At 38.8% G+C, this 17,215-nt stretch overlaps 1 protein-coding gene across 3 annotated transcripts in view; it reads right to left on the bottom strand.

Annotated features, from left to right (window-relative positions):
* Positions 1-1,820: 1,820 nt before the first annotated feature.
* LOC107088131 (neurobeachin-like) overlaps positions 1,821-17,215 on the bottom strand; it is a 142,538-nt gene continuing 127,143 nt past the window's right edge. For 2 of the 3 annotated variants that reach the window (XM_015380080.1, XM_015380079.1), the window contains exons 42-61: positions 16,650-16,774; positions 16,393-16,569; positions 15,901-16,037; positions 15,677-15,794; positions 14,345-14,447; positions 14,138-14,253; positions 13,568-13,680; positions 13,283-13,423; positions 13,073-13,192; positions 11,762-11,914; positions 11,493-11,657; positions 9,743-9,832; positions 9,045-9,237; positions 8,890-8,961; positions 6,011-6,166; positions 5,619-5,789; positions 5,440-5,541; positions 5,142-5,338; positions 4,903-5,054; positions 1,821-3,412 (exon numbers count right to left, since the gene is read on the bottom strand). In XM_015380080.1, coding sequence (XP_015235566.1) covers positions 3,322-3,412; positions 4,903-5,054; positions 5,142-5,338; positions 5,440-5,541; positions 5,619-5,789; positions 6,011-6,166; positions 8,890-8,961; positions 9,045-9,237; positions 9,743-9,832; positions 11,493-11,657; positions 11,762-11,914; positions 13,073-13,192; positions 13,283-13,423; positions 13,568-13,680; positions 14,138-14,253; positions 14,345-14,447; positions 15,677-15,794; positions 15,901-16,037; positions 16,393-16,569; positions 16,650-16,774 — 2,692 coding nt within the window. In that variant the 3' untranslated portion in view covers positions 1,821-3,321. The remainder of the gene's footprint in view (positions 3,413-4,902; positions 5,055-5,141; positions 5,339-5,439; positions 5,542-5,618; positions 5,790-6,010; positions 6,167-8,889; positions 8,962-9,044; positions 9,238-9,742; positions 9,833-11,492; positions 11,658-11,761; positions 11,915-13,072; positions 13,193-13,282; positions 13,424-13,567; positions 13,681-14,137; positions 14,254-14,344; positions 14,448-15,676; positions 15,795-15,900; positions 16,038-16,392; positions 16,570-16,649; positions 16,775-17,215) is intronic. The other variant, XM_015380081.1, reaches the window with a different exon arrangement.

The raw sequence follows: 17,215 nt of genomic DNA on the forward strand, positions 1-17,215 counted from the left end.
GAGTAGAAAATGAAGGCTAATCATGTTTTGGGTGTACTATTCCTTTAATGTCACATGAGCTTGCTTTGATCAGGTGTGGGAAATCAGCTGAGCCCAGGCTGTTCTCTAAATCCTGTCTGTTCCTCTGCTTGGTTTTGAGTTTGGCAAAGCTGAAGGTGAACTCATAAATATAACAAAAACTTAGTGTTTGGTTGAAAAAAAGCATGTTTTATTTTTTTAATAGGGTCCCCACAACATAGAACAGCTCCTAGCCCTATTTTATTACCTGAGAAATAAAATATTTAACTCATGCAATGCACTCGCGGACCATAGGGGTCCAATTACCACCTGGTGGGAATCACTCATTTAGACGATATTAGATATTTATCATTCTGATGATAATGAGGATTAAAAAAATAAATAAATCTTTAGAACTTTTATTTTTATTCCATTGGACATTAGCTAATTTAAAAAATAGGCCTATGATTAAATTAGAATAGATTAGATTCAACTTTATCCGGTTGCTATGGGATGTTGAGTAATATCACATGTTTCTATATAACAGGTGTCATAAAGAAGTCTATTTTAAATGTGTTTATTTTATGAGAGTAGTACTTGTGAATTTGGTGCTACAACTGCTGAGCAAGCAGAACCATACAACCTAAGAAATACAATAAAAAGGTAATGAAGAGGGTTTTTATTGTCATATATAATGATAATATTTTTTGTCCAATCACACAACACCATCATTTTTATGTTAATAGTGATGGGACTGAAAAAGTGTGCCATTTGTGCTGCAGTTTTTTTTTAACACTGAACTGGTGTTTGATGTTGTCCCCTTTCACTGTGTGTGTAGACATGATTATTTCTTTGAATGTTTTACTTTAAACCGGCCCCTATAGTGAAGAGGTTTAAGTATGACTGTAATGATGGGGCTAAGGCTTTAATCCAGTTTTATAAGGAAGCGTATCAGCAAAAAAACAAAACAAAAAAAACCTAATTGTTGTGAGCTGGTTGTGATGATTTACTTTGGTGACCACTGAATAGGGGAGCAATTGAAAGGATTGATTTAGTGATTTTCTAAAAGCCATTGTCTGAATAATGTCATTAGACCTGCCCTATCCCCTTTAAAAAAATGCAAATACCCACCCCTCTTCGGGAACGTCTATTAAAGACGTGCAAGAGTGTGCACAAGCTCATTTCTCCTGGTGCACACTCTGTTTAAGAGTTGCTGTTTGGATTGCCCATACAAGCTCACTTTCCAAAAGGATATTTGCAATTTTTCCACTATGTCAGACTCGCCATCGGTAAGTCAGAATGGGGACAAGCATGTAGGACGGCCTTACGTAAACATATCAGAATGATTGACAATTAGGAGGACCATTTATTTCGATGATCCACCGGGAAAAAATAATTTCCTTCACTATATCTTTAATGCAACAGTGAGTCAAGAATTACAACTCTGATTAACCTAAAATGTTAGTTTACAGTGAGGATTATGCATGTATTTATTTCAAAGGGAGTTTTATTTTTGTTGTGTTTTGGGTAGAGGGGGATCAATAACTGCTGCATCATAAAAAACGAATAAAAACTTGCAAACTTTAACCAACTTGTTGCAGTAAAGCCACTAATCAGAGGCTGTTCTGTATCCTGTAAGCATAACAAATTATTTTTATCGACTTGGATGAACATCAGGCAAACAACAGACAGACAAAGTGCTGAATTAAAAGCCAAGACCTCAAATTCTTTGCATATTTTATTTTTCTCATGATTTTTTCCCAACTCACACATGTCATATTTTACATCTTTGCAATAAAACATGAATACAATAGTTTTTTTTTGTTTGTATTTTTTTTCGTTTGTCTGTTTCATAGATCCAAAAATATTTAAGCTTTTTTTTTTTTCTTTTTTGGATACGTAAGTTTGAGCCTGTTGATAAGAGTATGTGCATGTGCGCGTTTGATCATGATGGCTTCACACATACAGTACGTGTCACACGCCGTCCTCTCTCCTCCTCCTCCTCGCTGTCTCTCTCTCTGTCAGCTACAGAATCATGATATTGCTTACAACTGTGAGGTTGTAAAACTGAAGAATCACACATGAGCTCAACAGTTTTCTTTAAATACAAACATTGATGCACAAATAATTCCCGAGGGAAGAAAAAAATGTGGAGCCTAAACGGAAAGGCAGCTGACCGGAAAAAACAAACAAACAAACAAAAAAAACTAAAAGCTAATTAATAATGATATGTGATTGGTGCAAAGTGCAGATACAAAACAAACTTTTACAGAGTTGTAGCTCTTTTTTTAAATAATCGAAAAATGTGGGTATGTGAAGGTTTCCTTTGCTCTTTCAGTCCCAGTCAGCCCGGTAAGCCTCCTGCCACACCTGAACCAAGACTGTATGTACATATTTGACAAAACAGTCACCAAATATACAAAGGAAATGATGTCAGTCTCGTGTTTACCATCCGTAGTGGCACAGAAAAAAAAAAAGCTTTTTATATTAACCCTCTCCGGAAAATAAAACTAAACGAAAATAAAAATAACCCCATCATCCTTGGTTCCACTGGTTTTACCATCAGTCTTGTCGACATTATAATAATTATTACACAGTACTTTACATACAGCAAGTCATTAATAAATTAAAGGTGAGAAGCGCATTTTGTGTAGTGAAAGAACGAGTGTGACTCTGAAGGAAGGAGAGCCATATTTACATTAAATCAGAATTGGAAACAAAAAAAAAAATCTATAATAATAATAATAATTTAGGCAGATTAAAATCAAACAAGATAAAATCTAAATAAACACCCTAGGTGATTTTTCAGGGGTAAATTTAAGATCAAGCCAATAGCACCGACTTCAGGACAATGGTTAAAGAGGCTGGTGCTTACATTTAGAGACAAGAAAAGGATTTTTCATTTATATTTCACCCAAATAATTGATAAATGAAATCAAAAAGGAGAAATAAAACATGGAAAAAAAATATGAATAAAAAAAGACTTGAGTATGTCTTATGATTAGAACATACAAGGAAGAGTGAAATTGACCCATTCCGTGAGGATCAACCTCTGCTTCACTCTCTCCCTGCCCTCATGTTGCAGCCACTGTGTTGTTTTACTGAAGCAGATTTCGGTGTAGATCTTCTGGTTATTATGCGTCTGTGGTTACACACGTGTGCACAGAGGAGGCTGTTCCCGTCGGCGTTGTTGCATCCTCAATGCAAAGGAACAGAGCCTAAGGTCTGAAACTAAATTTTCCTTTGTCTCGGTACCTGTGGTTTCCCCCTGAGGCACAGCAGTGATGTAGCACTCCTTCCCTTGTCCGGCTCATGCCGTCCGCCTCAGTACCTGTTCTGGTGTTCGTAGTGCCAACGGTTGAAGTCGATGTTGAACGCTACGATGCTTCCCGAGGCCATGCCTGTTATTAAAGTCCTGTGGGGTAGAACCCAAGCAGAAAAAACAAATCTAAAACATCAACATTGCACAATGAGAAAAAACTGATGAAATAAATCATGAATTAACTCTGCATCACCAAAAAAAATTTTTAATTTTAACAAGCACATCAATGCCATATTACTACCAGACCTAAAAAAAAACAGGCAAAAAAATAGCAAAATAACTTAAGAGCAATTAGTAATAGTGACACCTAGTGTTTCAAATCAGAACTATGTCCAAAGGGTTTGCAGCAGACCCCCTTCGGAGAGTACCATGCAGGCTGTAAGGTCAGGAGAGTTAAGAAAGTAGTTCAGCTAAATTTGAGACGAAGAAAGAAGCAATTTAGCCACATTAAATGACTGAGTATTTCTGATCTACTTCTCGTGGGCTTCAGGGCTGCTTCCCTGTTGCAGAGATAAAACACCAAATACTGCTGCCTGTTCAAGCAACCCCTGGTTATTCTCATGTGATTTGCTGAGGAAGCAGGAAGTAAACACAGATTTAAAACTGCACCGAAGTAGTTCCTCTAGTTTGAAGTTTGAAAAATGTGACCAAGATGTTATTGAATGAAAGGACAGATTGTTTACAGGGAATGTTCCCTCCATACTGGGTGACAAATGAGAATTTGAAGATTTGGTTAATTTCACAGTATGGTTTTTTTACTTATTGATCCTTTAAATAGAACTTTCTGATGATATAAAGTTAGGTAAAGAGATGTTCAACTGAAAACGATTCGAAGTCATGAATCCACAAATGCTGAAGCAAAGTGCTGGGCAAGTACATTGGCTCTAAACCTTAACCTCAACCATCCTTAGGTTACACAGACAACAATGTGGGCATCAATATGAAAGACTCCAGGAAGTCTACCTCTGAATGTCCTAGCCCCCCAGAGTTTCTGTTTCTGGAGTGGCCTATGCAAATCTGATAGAGGAACATTACTGACATAAATTACAACAATTTAGAAAATTGGGAAACATCCAAAATTGCTCCACAGCGAAGTAAAAAGAGTCACTGTCAATCATCTGAAATGATTGATGGCAGTTTGCTGCTGCCAAGTGTGAAACAACCAGTTATTAGCTTTAGAGGGTGTGAGTTTCTGTGTAGAGCTGGGACCTTTCTGCTACCAATGTCAAAAATGCTCAGGTTGCTGCTAAAAAGGCTCTAATGTAGCTGCTATGAGCCTTTTAACCTAATGTTACACTGCAAGATCTTACACTTTGGTCTTTCCCTATTAAGTTACACGTGGTTTGCTATTTTGTTTTTACTAAATCCAACAATTTAGCTTCTACTAATCATTCATACTAATGCAACATTTGATGCTTTTAAATTTCTGCTCATTTGGACAAACTAACAGGTGTTTGTTTCAATTCAGTCCCTTCAGGACCTCAGCTAGCCTATTAAGCTTATAGCATTCACACAGACCTTTGGCAGTAAATGCTAAGTTTTCTAGCTTCAGCATTGAATCCCTTCCCTGCGTCTCTGTGTACCTCTGGTCATGTGAGAGGTCCATGGCCCGTATGCCGGCGTCGCAGCCTGGATAGATGTAAAGCTGTTTGAAGTCACACGCCTGCCACACCTCCACCACTCCATTATCTCCTCCGGTCACCAGGTTCTGGCCGTCACTACTTAACAAGATGGCCTGAGGAGAGGCACAGCGGATGTTAAGGCGATGAGCGGATAAACAGTTACAGCCTGTTTACATAAGCCGCATTAGATGCAGCCTTACTCGAGAGGAATCGTTGACTTCCATTTGCGCCAACAGTTTGCCGTTTATGCTGAAGTTGCAGAAGCGACCTCTCTCATAATAGATGATGCAATGTCCCTCACTGGACACAGAAATGAGGCGAGGCTGCATGCAAAGCTCCGGACCCTCCAGGGCCCTCAACAAGTCGCCCGTGATGGTGTGGACCAGACATGGACCCTCTGAGAAACAAGAAAAAGCAAGCTTCGGTAAACAAAAGTTTTCTTTTTTTTAGGGTGTGTTGGCTTGATTTGAAATCACCAAACAAATAAGTGTTACGAACCTTTGGCTCCACTAATGACCAGTCCCAGCTCTGCGCAGACAGAAACACACACCACCTCATGGTCATGTCCTGTCAGCACCGCCCTGGGAGCGGGGTAGTCACCTTGAGGAAGCACATCACCATGAATATAAAGCTCTTAAACTTCATCAGAGCAATGTCTCCACCCTGAAATCACTCACTGTTATTAGGGTTATCCCCGATAATATGATGTCGTCCGCTCCAGTACCACAGCAGAAGTGTGGCGTCTCTGGAGCCTGAAACGATGTAGCAGTCTCCTCCAATGTAGGACTCTGAGCGGGCCAGACATGTCACTACGTCCCAGTGGCCGAAAACTATCTGGGTTAGCTTTCCTGCAGAGAAGAAGAGGAGGAGGGGAGGGCAATGAAGTCAGCATGTGTCCTCTACTCAGATGCTAGAAGGTCACGGCTGCTCAACCCCAGGATAAAAATAAACCTCGACAGATGGATAAACAAGCAGACTGAATTGGCGCAAAACTTCTGATCTTTTAAATCCACTGTATTAGCAAAATATCAAATAAAACATGTCTGTAGAAATAATCTACACAACCAACCAGTTTCAGTCGAGTAAACTCGGAAGCTCTTATCCCAAAAGCCGCAGACGAGGATGTAGCGGTTGTCGGCGGTAACCACAAAGCAGTGCGTGTTAATCTGGATGCTTTGGTCGACCAGGTCAGTGATCTGTCGCTTGTTCACACCAGAGTTGTTCGCTGCACAGGGAGGTAGACAGAACGGCACATCGGTATTAATCAGTCATAAGTGGGATTATTACAGGTTTACTTGCTAACAGTTCTGCTCCAAATTTAAAATAACTACCTTCTAAATAGACGTCTTTAATATAATTCAACAGATGTCGACTTTAGGGAAATTCCAAAATAAAAAAATCATCCTTCACTGAGGTTTAAATATTTGTGAAAAAATTATTTTGCTTTCGGTTATGATTTTCAATTCTGTTTTATTTCATTTTAACATTTGTTAGCTAATTTAAATTGTCTTTTTTATAATTCAAATACTGATGACGAGATAAAAGAAAACGATAATAATAAAAATAAAATCCAACATGAGGAGAGACGGCTGCAGTAACATGTATGACCCGACTGTTGTACCTGCCATCTGCTGCCATAATACAATGCAGTGAAACAAAGCCCTGTCAGTTCAGCATACACATAGTAATACGCATGCGTGCACATGCACAAATGGACATTTAAACAACTTCTGTTGAATTTGCAAGTCAGTATGACAATCGCTAGCCTGGGTGCCTTTCTGAACTTAGTCCCGCCCACAAGGTTTGAGGTCGGGAAGTTCAGTCTGGCATTGCTCAACAGTAGCGCGAGTATGCTAGCACAATATCAGGCGGGCCAATCAAAATTGTCAGGGCGGGCTTTATACGATGATGGACAGATGATCAACAGTAACGTAATCAACCACGTGACCAAAGCGCGCTTGGGTGACAACAACAATGGCTGCCGCCGGAGAGTTTGGGTGAGTAGATTCTGCTATTAGGTCTGTTCTAGAAGATATCGACAGCAAATTAATTTTAAAAGAGGAACAGAGAAACGCGATCAAGGCTCATCTTCTTATTCTAGGCGTGCAACTTCACGCTTTGATTTTTGTTGACAACAACTATGCGTGGCTTAACATACGTCACGCATTCTGTTGCTCTTATTGGTTGTAGGTCTATCCAATTGAGTGCAGAGGCATTTTTTTTCCTGGTTCGTTCAAAACACGCCCCATAATCACAGCTCTATGGAGCAGTATCAGACTCATATTCTGACTAGAATTGAGTCGGACTATGTCAGGCTAGACAATCAGAGAGGTTAGCAGGTATGTCAGGGTGTGAAGTAGCAAACACAGAAAGCAAGGCTGTCTGTGTTCAAAGCAATTTAGCTTTAAATACTGTTTACCTCAGATTCAACTACAACCTTTTGTTTATCATATCACGCATAAATAAAGTAGCCCAGTGCTTAGTTCCACTTAGTGTCAGACGTATGCAAATCTGACGTTTTGTGCATGCATATTGACTTTGGGTAGGCTGGTCTGACAGGGTATGCTGATCTGTCAGAACACCGGAAACTAGAACTCATATTAATGCATAAAGATGCAGACAGAAATGATAAAGTAAGCAGCTAGTTTTAAGTCAAGGCTTAAATTCTTATTACAGTTTCAGTTAGTTTTCATTTTGTTTGCAAAGCTCTATGCCTGGTAACAACCAAATATCCAAGACTCCTGGATAGGTGTCAAAATGTCTGGAGAAAAACTGAAGTGAAAGTCCAGTTGCCTTCCAATTTAAGTCTGTTTTTTTGGTTGCCGTGTCTATTTCTTTTTTCATTCCTTATTTTAATTCCTGTTTACAACATTTTGTTAGTTTTCTTAATAATAACCTTGCCCTCCATAATTTTTCACACTGGTAAAAATGTATAAAATATCCTCTTTTATATTACTGTTTCAATAAAAATCTTGGAAAAATCCAAACTTATATGTGCACATCAATTTAGAAGTTACCATTTTCAGAAATAAAACACTTGGATGATTTCAACCATATAAATGTAACTGAAGTATTTTTTTCTATTTTAATACTAGTAACCAATAAATAACAAATGGGCTGATTTCTTTTAGCAAATTGATAATTGGAAACGTAGAAGAACATTGCTTTTGGAGAGGCTGATGTGTGTTGATCTTTGTTAATTTAAACCTAAACTGTCAATATCCACAGTTAGTCAGTTTAGCTTCTGAACCTTCAGAGCTTCTCATGAACACACTCCTTTTAAATTGATTACCGTATTTTCTGGGCTATAGAGCACACCTCACTAAGTTTTTTGAAAAATCTTGAAAAGTACATATATAAGTTGCACTGGGCTATAAGATGCTGATATTTACTGAACTGTCTCCCATCAATCCTGTAGGGGGAGCTCTGCAGGAGTTGAGCCCAGTCTCTTCATTGTTTCGGCATTTTTAATGGGGCAAATAAATGTCAAAATGTGAGAATTCAGGACATTTGTTCTCCGTCGTGCCCGCTGCTAGCATGTTCTTGAGCAAAATTAGCCATTTATTCTTTTATTTCCAACTTTGACTTCCCCTTCTGACTGTTAGGAAAAATCCACAAAAAAAGCTGTGGAACCTTCTTCATGCTCTGAACCGTCTTTTAAGGTTCAAAGCATGGGAAAAAAGTAGCGGCTTTTAATAAGGAAAATATGGTAACTGAATCAGGCAAAGAGCCTGAGAGATTGCCAAGCATAAGCAGTGGCGATACCGCTACTGTAGTTTGAGGTGATTCTGTGCAAAAAGAAATCTGTCCTGATATAGACATTTGCCCCCAAGGGGTAAATGTGATCAAAGTAAAGGATGTTTTTTTTTTTTTTTCTAATATTCTCTATCATATGACATAATAATAAATAATGTTTTTAATCTGTTGTTCAGAGGTTTTCCCACTAACCTATGAGAGGATCCATTTCTATGGGTAGATGGTGAGCCTGCTCTAGAGAGTATCCTGGGGCTCCACGGAGGCCTAAAGAGAAACATATCTCAGTCACGTAAACATAAGAGGAATTTTTTTTTTGTAAACCTAAAATGAGTCCCTGCTGCACTCACCCACTGTGTTGTGCCAGCGGTTTACAGCGAACAGCCGGCTACACGTGACGGTGACGGCCGCCGGTATGCTGAGGTGGGGCAGCGTGTTTGCAGCGACGTGGGTGACGGGTGAGTTGGAGGGAAACTTGAGCACCATGATGACATCCTGCTGCATCTGATCCTTAAACATCAGAGGGCTCTGGGGAAGGAAACACTGGTGAGACAGACAGAGAGGAAATAGAGAAAGGACAGAGAGAAAGAGGGAGGGAAGGTCAAGGTACACGATGGAGGAAGGGTTGGAAACGAAGGAATGGAAAAAAGACAGAACAGATGAAACAGGGAAGGGAGGGAAAAGGTAAATTAGTGGGAGCTCAGGGTCAGAGCAGGTTCACACACTGAGGAGGCTTGAGAACTAGGAGAGTGGTGGTGGGGGGGCACTGGCTGGTCAGGGTTTGGAACTGACAGATTCGGGTTTAACAACGTTCTAAAAACTAAACATTATTACACCTATGTGGGAAAAAAAACCTCCTGTTACCATAAAAGCAATTCATTAAATGCATTACATGACTGGAAATATAGGAAATTTAAGCTAAAATGTTATATATCTTCAGATAAAAAGGAAAACTTGCAAAAAGAAAAATCAAACATCTCTGGATTTCCAATATCTTCAGTTAGAGTTTCACCTTCTCTAACAACAGAATAAAAAGCTGGTGTCTCACCAGGTGCATGGCGGAGGAGCGAGGTGGGTGTGGCTCTATCAGCAGCTGGGAGGGGACCTGACCACTGAGCTGGATCTGAGCCTCGATCACCTGAAGGCAAAAACAATAAGAGGCTATGTTAAAATAGCTAAAAAGTTATGAATAATTTAAAGACCAAAAAATGTCTAAGTCCAACAGATTTAGAACTAAAGAAAGGATTGTAGGGTTTGTTCATAGCTTCTCTTTTTGTTACTGATTGACCCATCAGTTGATTAATCTCTCCCTCCATTGAGTCGAACCACTGTGCAGATCAGAACGGTGCTCCTGGGAAGTGGATCAGGTGTTCTGTCAGATCAGCATACCCCATCAGACCAGCATACCCATAGTCAATACGCATGAGCAAGATGTTAGATTTGCATATGCAAATCTAGGTAAGATTGCCATACACTTAAAAAAACACCAAAAAGTAAATATTTAAAGAGTTTATTAGCACATGACTAAAGGGATACACAACATTTGATTTAGTTTAAAGTGTATTTTTCATACAAATCTAAAGGGATAAACGGGTATTGACTATGGGTATGCCGGTCTGACGGGGTATGCTGGTCTGACAGAACAGCGGAAAACTGATTACAGGTAAATAGAACACAATCCTTGGCCTGTCAGTGTCCCAGTTTGTTCCAGAAACAGGAGCTTAATTTATTTTTTTATGTCAATCATGCATTAGCTGAGCATGAGCTCCACTCATGATTCTGTTTTTCTTGTCCATCTGCTCATAGGGAAAGCTCCTTAGAGAAACCTTTCTTTGCTTTTGTCTTGTCAAAAGAGAAGGTTGCTTGTTTTTATGGATTTACTAAAGTTTTTGCAGACTTTATAACTCCAAAAATTTTGTTCACTGAAGAGAGCAGAGAGCGGAGGGGCTAAGCCTCTGTCAGTACAATCCTGGAACGATAAGAACTGCAACCGTTTGAGAAAAATTGGAAATGACCAGTTTATGACATAATTTGACATAATTAATTCAGATTTTAGTATCGATTACATCAAGTTATCGCTTTTTCTGAAAACCCTACACGCCATTCTGTCAATCAAATTTTCCACCTGACTCATTAATCTCTGCAGCCCCTCCGGATGTCATCATTCCCTTATCTGTGTTTTATAATTTTTTATTATGGGAAATATAGAGCTCTGATAATATGCCCAGGGTTTGGAATATTGTCTATTCTAGACTAATCCCTCTTTAAACCTCTCCCAAACGTTTTCTCTTAAATATCGGCTATGTTTCTGGTCTTCATTATGCTGTTTGTTCATCAATCCTCTATAGAAAACCACTTAGGGCTTCACAAAACAGCTGGATATAAGATAGGATTTAATTACATAAACCTGGAATCCTTTGGTAATTTCTCAAGGCAGCTGGTTGCCCCAGATTTAATTTAGAGGTATTAAAGTTAGAGACTTAAAAACGCACGCTGCAATTAAAATTATCTGCTTGCAAAAAAAATATTAGAAAAGTATAAATCTTTTTCACATTTACTTCCCAATTGTGTAATACTTTGTGTTGGACTATAATACAAAATCCCAATTAAATATAGTTAAATTAGTATTATTACTATGAATAAATGCAGAGAAGTTTAAAACAAAGCTTCCAAAAGCACATAAAATGTTTTATTAATTTGCTCATTAAATTACACTGTGTGATCTTAAATAACAGGGATTCTAGGAGCTGGATTTAAACTGGAACGTGATAATGTGTAAACAGATTAGGGGTTCTGACCTCACGCTGTGCAGCATCCAGATTGTCTAAGTTGACAGCTCCCTCATAGGACAGGAAGTTGAACACGTTAAGCGCTCGGACTGCTTCTGGTCCCCGCTGCTTGTAGCCAAAAATGAGATCGATCCACTGGTGAAGCTGACATGAAACAAACTCACTCTCCAATGCCTGCGTGGAGGGAGAGTTAAACACAGAGAGTGATAAAAAGAAAACGTAACGCAGTTAGATCTGGTCCAGAGATCAGTCATAAAGTGTTTTTATGTGCCTCCTACCATTCTGTTTATGCGGACAAAGTCTTCAGGTTTCTTCGCCCAGACTGGAAGCTCCACATCACTCACAGGAACGCCGTCATCACGGACGCCAAGTTCGTACTCATTACTGTTCACAAACATCTCTGGCAAGTAGTAAAACTCTGGGATCAGCTCCTACATGACATGAAATAAATAAATTATCGTTTCCATTTATTTCATCTTCATCTTACTAGATTTAAGCCTGTTTCAGCTGTGTAGAAAATCTGACACAACATCGATTCAGTTTACTTGAACTTACAAGGAATTTGATTTGGTGTTGATGGTGCAGACAAATTATATATACAGAATAAAGAATCTATGGCTATATACAAAATAAAACATAATATACTATATGCAATATATAGCTATATACTGTACTGTAGTATACTGTACTATACTGTAGTATAATGTGCGCCAATGCGTTAAGTACATATGTTCCTGTTCACAGCAAAGGATGTATTATTTTACGCAGTCAGAACATGTTTTTATTCTATCAGGCAACGATGGAGACCATCATCAGGTTTGGGATGATGGCGTGGTTTGGCCCTTTCTGTACGCTGTCAAAAACAAAGTTGCAGTGCCTGGTAGAGACTGCTATGAAGGTGATAGGGAGGACTGTAAAGCTCTCCCTTCAGTGAATCTATGAGCAGTCGATACCCTGCTGGACCCGTCCCACATCCTCCATAAGAAGTACGAGCTCTTGCCTTCTGGCAGAAGGTTCAGAATCCCAAAAATCAAACTGAACCGCTTTAAATACTCCTTTTTACCCACCTCCATCAAAATTTTAAGTCAAAAATTTATGTGGATCTGTAAGGGAGAAATAGGAAGTGTGCAATAACTTGGTGTTTTGCTTGTTGTTTTAGTATTGTATGCTAAATTAAACTTTTATTATTTTATTTTATTTATTAAAGTTTATTTCAAACTCTTTTGAGTCTGTATGTAGCCTATGTGTGTGTTTATAGCTGGTATTTGTTTTTATGTGTATTGTTTGTTTCTTTGGGCAGCTACTAATATGCACTGCACACTAGGGTCCATGACAAATTTCCCCTTGGGGACAATAAAGTCTATTCTATTCTACATTATCTCCAGGCAAGTTACAGAGACATTTCAATTGAATAGTCAGATTGGTAAAAAAATAAAAAAAAGTTTTCTTTCAAATGAAAACCAGCTGACTGAGATTTTTATTTTTTAAATAAATGGCTGGAAAACTGTGTTATTTACCTCACTGCATTAGTTTCAGACCAATTTCATCTACACTTTTTTCCCCCCTTCCTTCAGCCCATTAGAGGTTACCTTAACATCCGCGGTGTCCCTCTGGCAGTTCCTCCACGCACGGCCGATACCAGAGAACGCTCTCTCTGGATGGTCAAATTTACCATCATTGGCATTAAGGAAAAATGTAGTAAAGGGTTCCTAAGGGTACAGAATTAGAAATTATTTAGAGCGAGCTTTAAACATCCAACATCTTGCATGTGTACTCAAGTGTTTTATGTGAACACTTACTATTCTGACCATCCATGTGAGTGTGGAGTGAGCTGTGGAGTATAACGTTGTGTAGTGGTGAGGAGGCGTGCCGTCATCATCCCACGTCTCGTAGCGCTCTGCGTAAAATGCAGCTCGTTTGGGATTCAAAGCACCGATTGGCTGGAAAACACATTAAAACAGTAACATCATCATATCATTTTTGCACATTTTGCTTAACTTGTAATTAAATCCTGCTAAACCTTTGTATGCAGTAGTATACTTTTATTTTTTATTTCTAAAATGGCAATAAAACATGATCCTGACCTTGGAAAGGTCTCTGAAGTTTCCAGGCAGAGTGAGATCAAGCTCCTCTGAATCGTAGTTGGTCAGGACCCAAGGGAAGACGGGGTACTGGTTCAAATCATTATAGGTCCTCCCTGCAGGGAGAAATGTTGGAGGACAAGATGAAGCAATACTTCACTTAAAAAGGTCACACTGTGAAAACTTGTTTTTTTTTCTTCCATTTCTGGCATCAAATCCAGCAGCAGCTTTTTATTAGATGAACAGTGTTGGTTTACAGACATACCAAAGTTTACATCCAAACATCAAATCCATTTTTATTTTCATTTAAGTACCTCAGGGGTTTTTAGTGTCTGAATAATTAAACACGCATACAGCTGTTTGGATTAATTTCCTTTAGGAAACTGCACCTATATGAGGACCCTAGGGATAAATCTTTAGAAATGGCAAATTTCAATTAACCAACAAAATTAACTTATTTCCCAGCTTCTTAATGTGCTATATGTTAATTAAACAGATTCAAATGATTGGACAACAAAGACAAAAATTGATCATACATGTCGGGGAGAACACAGAATTATCAAATGAATTTACCTGCAATAGTATTTAGAAACATGAGGTACTCAAAGTTGGAGATCTCTCTCCTTTGCCAGCGCTGCGTCATGTTTGAGGACTTGAAGAGCTGACGTGGGGTGGCCAAGGAGATACGTCTGAGGGGTAAACATTGAATTTTTGTTATTGTCCATATTTTATTTATTTTTTTATTTTGAAAGGCCGTATCCCATTACAGGTGGTTTGTACCTGGCTTGTGGAAGTCCATAACTCGTTCCTACCCCCACCCGTGGGAGGCTGTAAACGACCCTTTTGACTGTGGCCTGGTCGGGAAAGTTAAACATCACAGAAGCTGGAGAGAGAGGAGAAAACACTATAAATAGGTTGAAAATATTTAGTAGGGTAAAGTAGAATATTACTGGAACAAACTTTAAACTCCTGATTAGTTTCAGTCACAGTTTAAAAAGTCATCTGTTGTAGTTTTAGTTTCCTTGACTTCTTACAATAGGTTATGCATCCTTGACTAAACTCATTTAAATATCCTTTTTAGACAAAATCTTGTTTAAGAGTTGGGTATAATATCCATTTTAGAATGAAACAATAGTAATAACCATCAGAAGTAAAAATGTTTTACTTAAAATATTCTTAGTTTAGGTCACATTGGCAGTTTTTCTACATCACATTTCCTTTAAACATCACCTGGTTATAATATTATTTAGCTTGCATGACTCAGCACTTTTTCTGCATATGTTTTGAATTGGTCTTAATGCAGGAAATATGACAAAAACTGCAAAGAAAACTTTGAGGTAAAAAAATAGTTTTTTAAAGAAAATGTTTCATTGCCGTCAAGGGCAAAGTGCTTTACATGAGAAAGAAAAAGAAGCAATGAACAAGTAACCAATAAATAAAGAAATAACATCCAAAGAAGCTATGTTAATGAAGAGAGGGAGAAAAGTTAAATAGATATGCTAAGAAAAATTACACTAACTAAAAGGGGAATGAATCTGTTTAAAAATGTATTTTAATTCAAGGTTTAATTAGAAGTAAATTAGCTGCAATTCCAAACTAGAAACTAAGCTTTAATTGTATTTTCGTAGCACCTTTAGTTTCTTCTATACTCAGGTCTGCAGTAAGACTAATTCACAGGTTGTGGTGAGTGATTGCCTAGCAGTTAGGGCATAGAGCTTGGAATCCTGAGGTTCGAGCCCCACTCCCACAGAGGGCCACTGGGTCTCTGAGCAAGACCCTTAACCCCTGACTGCTCCCTGGGCGCCCCACGATGGCAGCCCACTGCTCCCCAAGGGGATGGGTGAAATGCAGTTAATTTCTCCAATGTGAGATCAATAAATTTGATTTATTAATATTAATTATTATTCACAGGTGAAAAAATTCTGCAGCCTTGGGATTTTGATCTTGTTTTCGGGTTTCATTAAAATGCTTTTTTGAGAACCTGAGAGACCTGGATTCTGTTTCAGATGAACATAGATCTTTTGAATATGTAGCACAAGAACAATAAGTAATTTAATTAAAGGATAATAGAAAGATTTGTTTGTTTTTGAGGTAAGATCTTTACAGACTTACTTCTGTTGGCCATGAAAACCTCTAGGCCAGTATTCTGCAGCAGGTAACGTCTGGAGAACACAGCTCGGATCTCACTGAACATCCATTTCCCGTGCAAACCCTCTGAGTAAGCCAGAACCTGTTGAAGATGGATCGTTATAGCCGCACAAAAAAAAAAAAAACTTTTTTTACTTATTATTTATTCAGTGATAAAAAACAAAATAAAAAAGGTTGTTTTCTCTTACTTTGGCATCCATCTTCTTGAAAGCAGGATCCTCTTCATCAACTTCAAAGTAGATCTCTGTGGTGGTGATGGACAGAGTGCCCCGAGCCACCACCACAGGAGCAACCAGCTGAGCAGGAGTACTCAGAACCACGGGGCCTGCAAGAGGATGGGGGTAGTATCAATTGATCTGTTTAGCCCTGAAAGGACTGAGTTCTAGAGAAGCAGAAAGGATCAAAGGCATCGATTAATTGTTGATTTGTATTTTCCAGATTGGCTGCATAGTCAGGTGTTAAAGCCACTGAGGCTGCATCTGCATCAGAATCAGTTTTAGTGACTGATAATCAAATTTTAATACGTCGGCTGAATCAGCTGGGTGGTTAGTGCAGCTGTAAATACGTATTCAAAGGTCCAACTTGCCTTTGGAGGTAAAAAGTCGCGGGCGGAAACGTACTAAAAACAAAAGTCATATACAGTTTACAGCTGTGCGTAAAGTCATCCATGCTGTGTGTACCTTTTTGTGTCTCCGTCTTACCAGCGAGGTTATCGATCTCTTTTTCCTGCAGCAGACTGACGGCGTCATCGTCTCCTTCCAGCATCAACTCCGCCTCTGGATTCTGGGTGACCACCGACTGACTGCGGAAGGTCTTCTTCGACTTCAGACCCCCCTCCTCCTCGTCCTCCTCTGTGCCTGTTGTTACACAGTCAATGAGAAGCTACACAAAGTTGATACTGACAGAGCAATGTTTCACAGGAAAACAAATTACAGACCGTAGTCCTCCAGAGTTTTTAGTGAAATGTCAGCATGTGTGGATCCAAAGGCATTTCTCACAAATCTTCTCCTCCTCCTGAGGTCGTCCTCCCAGTAATCTAAACGCCAGAAGTCGTGTAATTGGCTGAAGAAAACAGAGAAAAGATGTTGGTGCTGATGTCTTATGAACTGTGCAACAATCAAGGTGTTAATTTAGGGACATTTAGGGGATTTAAGTTCTGAATCAACTTTACAATGATAGTAATTTAACTATTATTTGTAGGAATCATGCAGAGAGACTCACAAATCAACAACGGGAAAAAATCTAAATGTAATGCTTTTAAAAGATAAAACAGTTTTATTTGGTGTATCTCATCGAATAGTCTGAAATAAAATGCAGCTAATTCCTGTTTGAGCATTTTCGGGACTGATGCCGTTAAAAAGATGCCAAAGGAAGAGTCTGTAGTTGAGGTTTAAAGGTAGACAGACCCTGAAAAACCTTTTCCTTAAGTGTGGGTGAAGGCTTGTTTTTATGTTGATATGCATTTGTTTATATTCCTATGTATGTAAAGCAGTTAGTGTTAAC

The sequence above is a fragment of the Cyprinodon variegatus genome, unplaced genomic scaffold (assembly GCF_000732505.1).
Source record: "Cyprinodon variegatus isolate N-32 unplaced genomic scaffold, C_variegatus-1.0 Scaffold207, whole genome shotgun sequence".
In the NCBI taxonomy this organism is placed as follows: domain Eukaryota; kingdom Metazoa; phylum Chordata; class Actinopteri; order Cyprinodontiformes; family Cyprinodontidae; genus Cyprinodon; species Cyprinodon variegatus.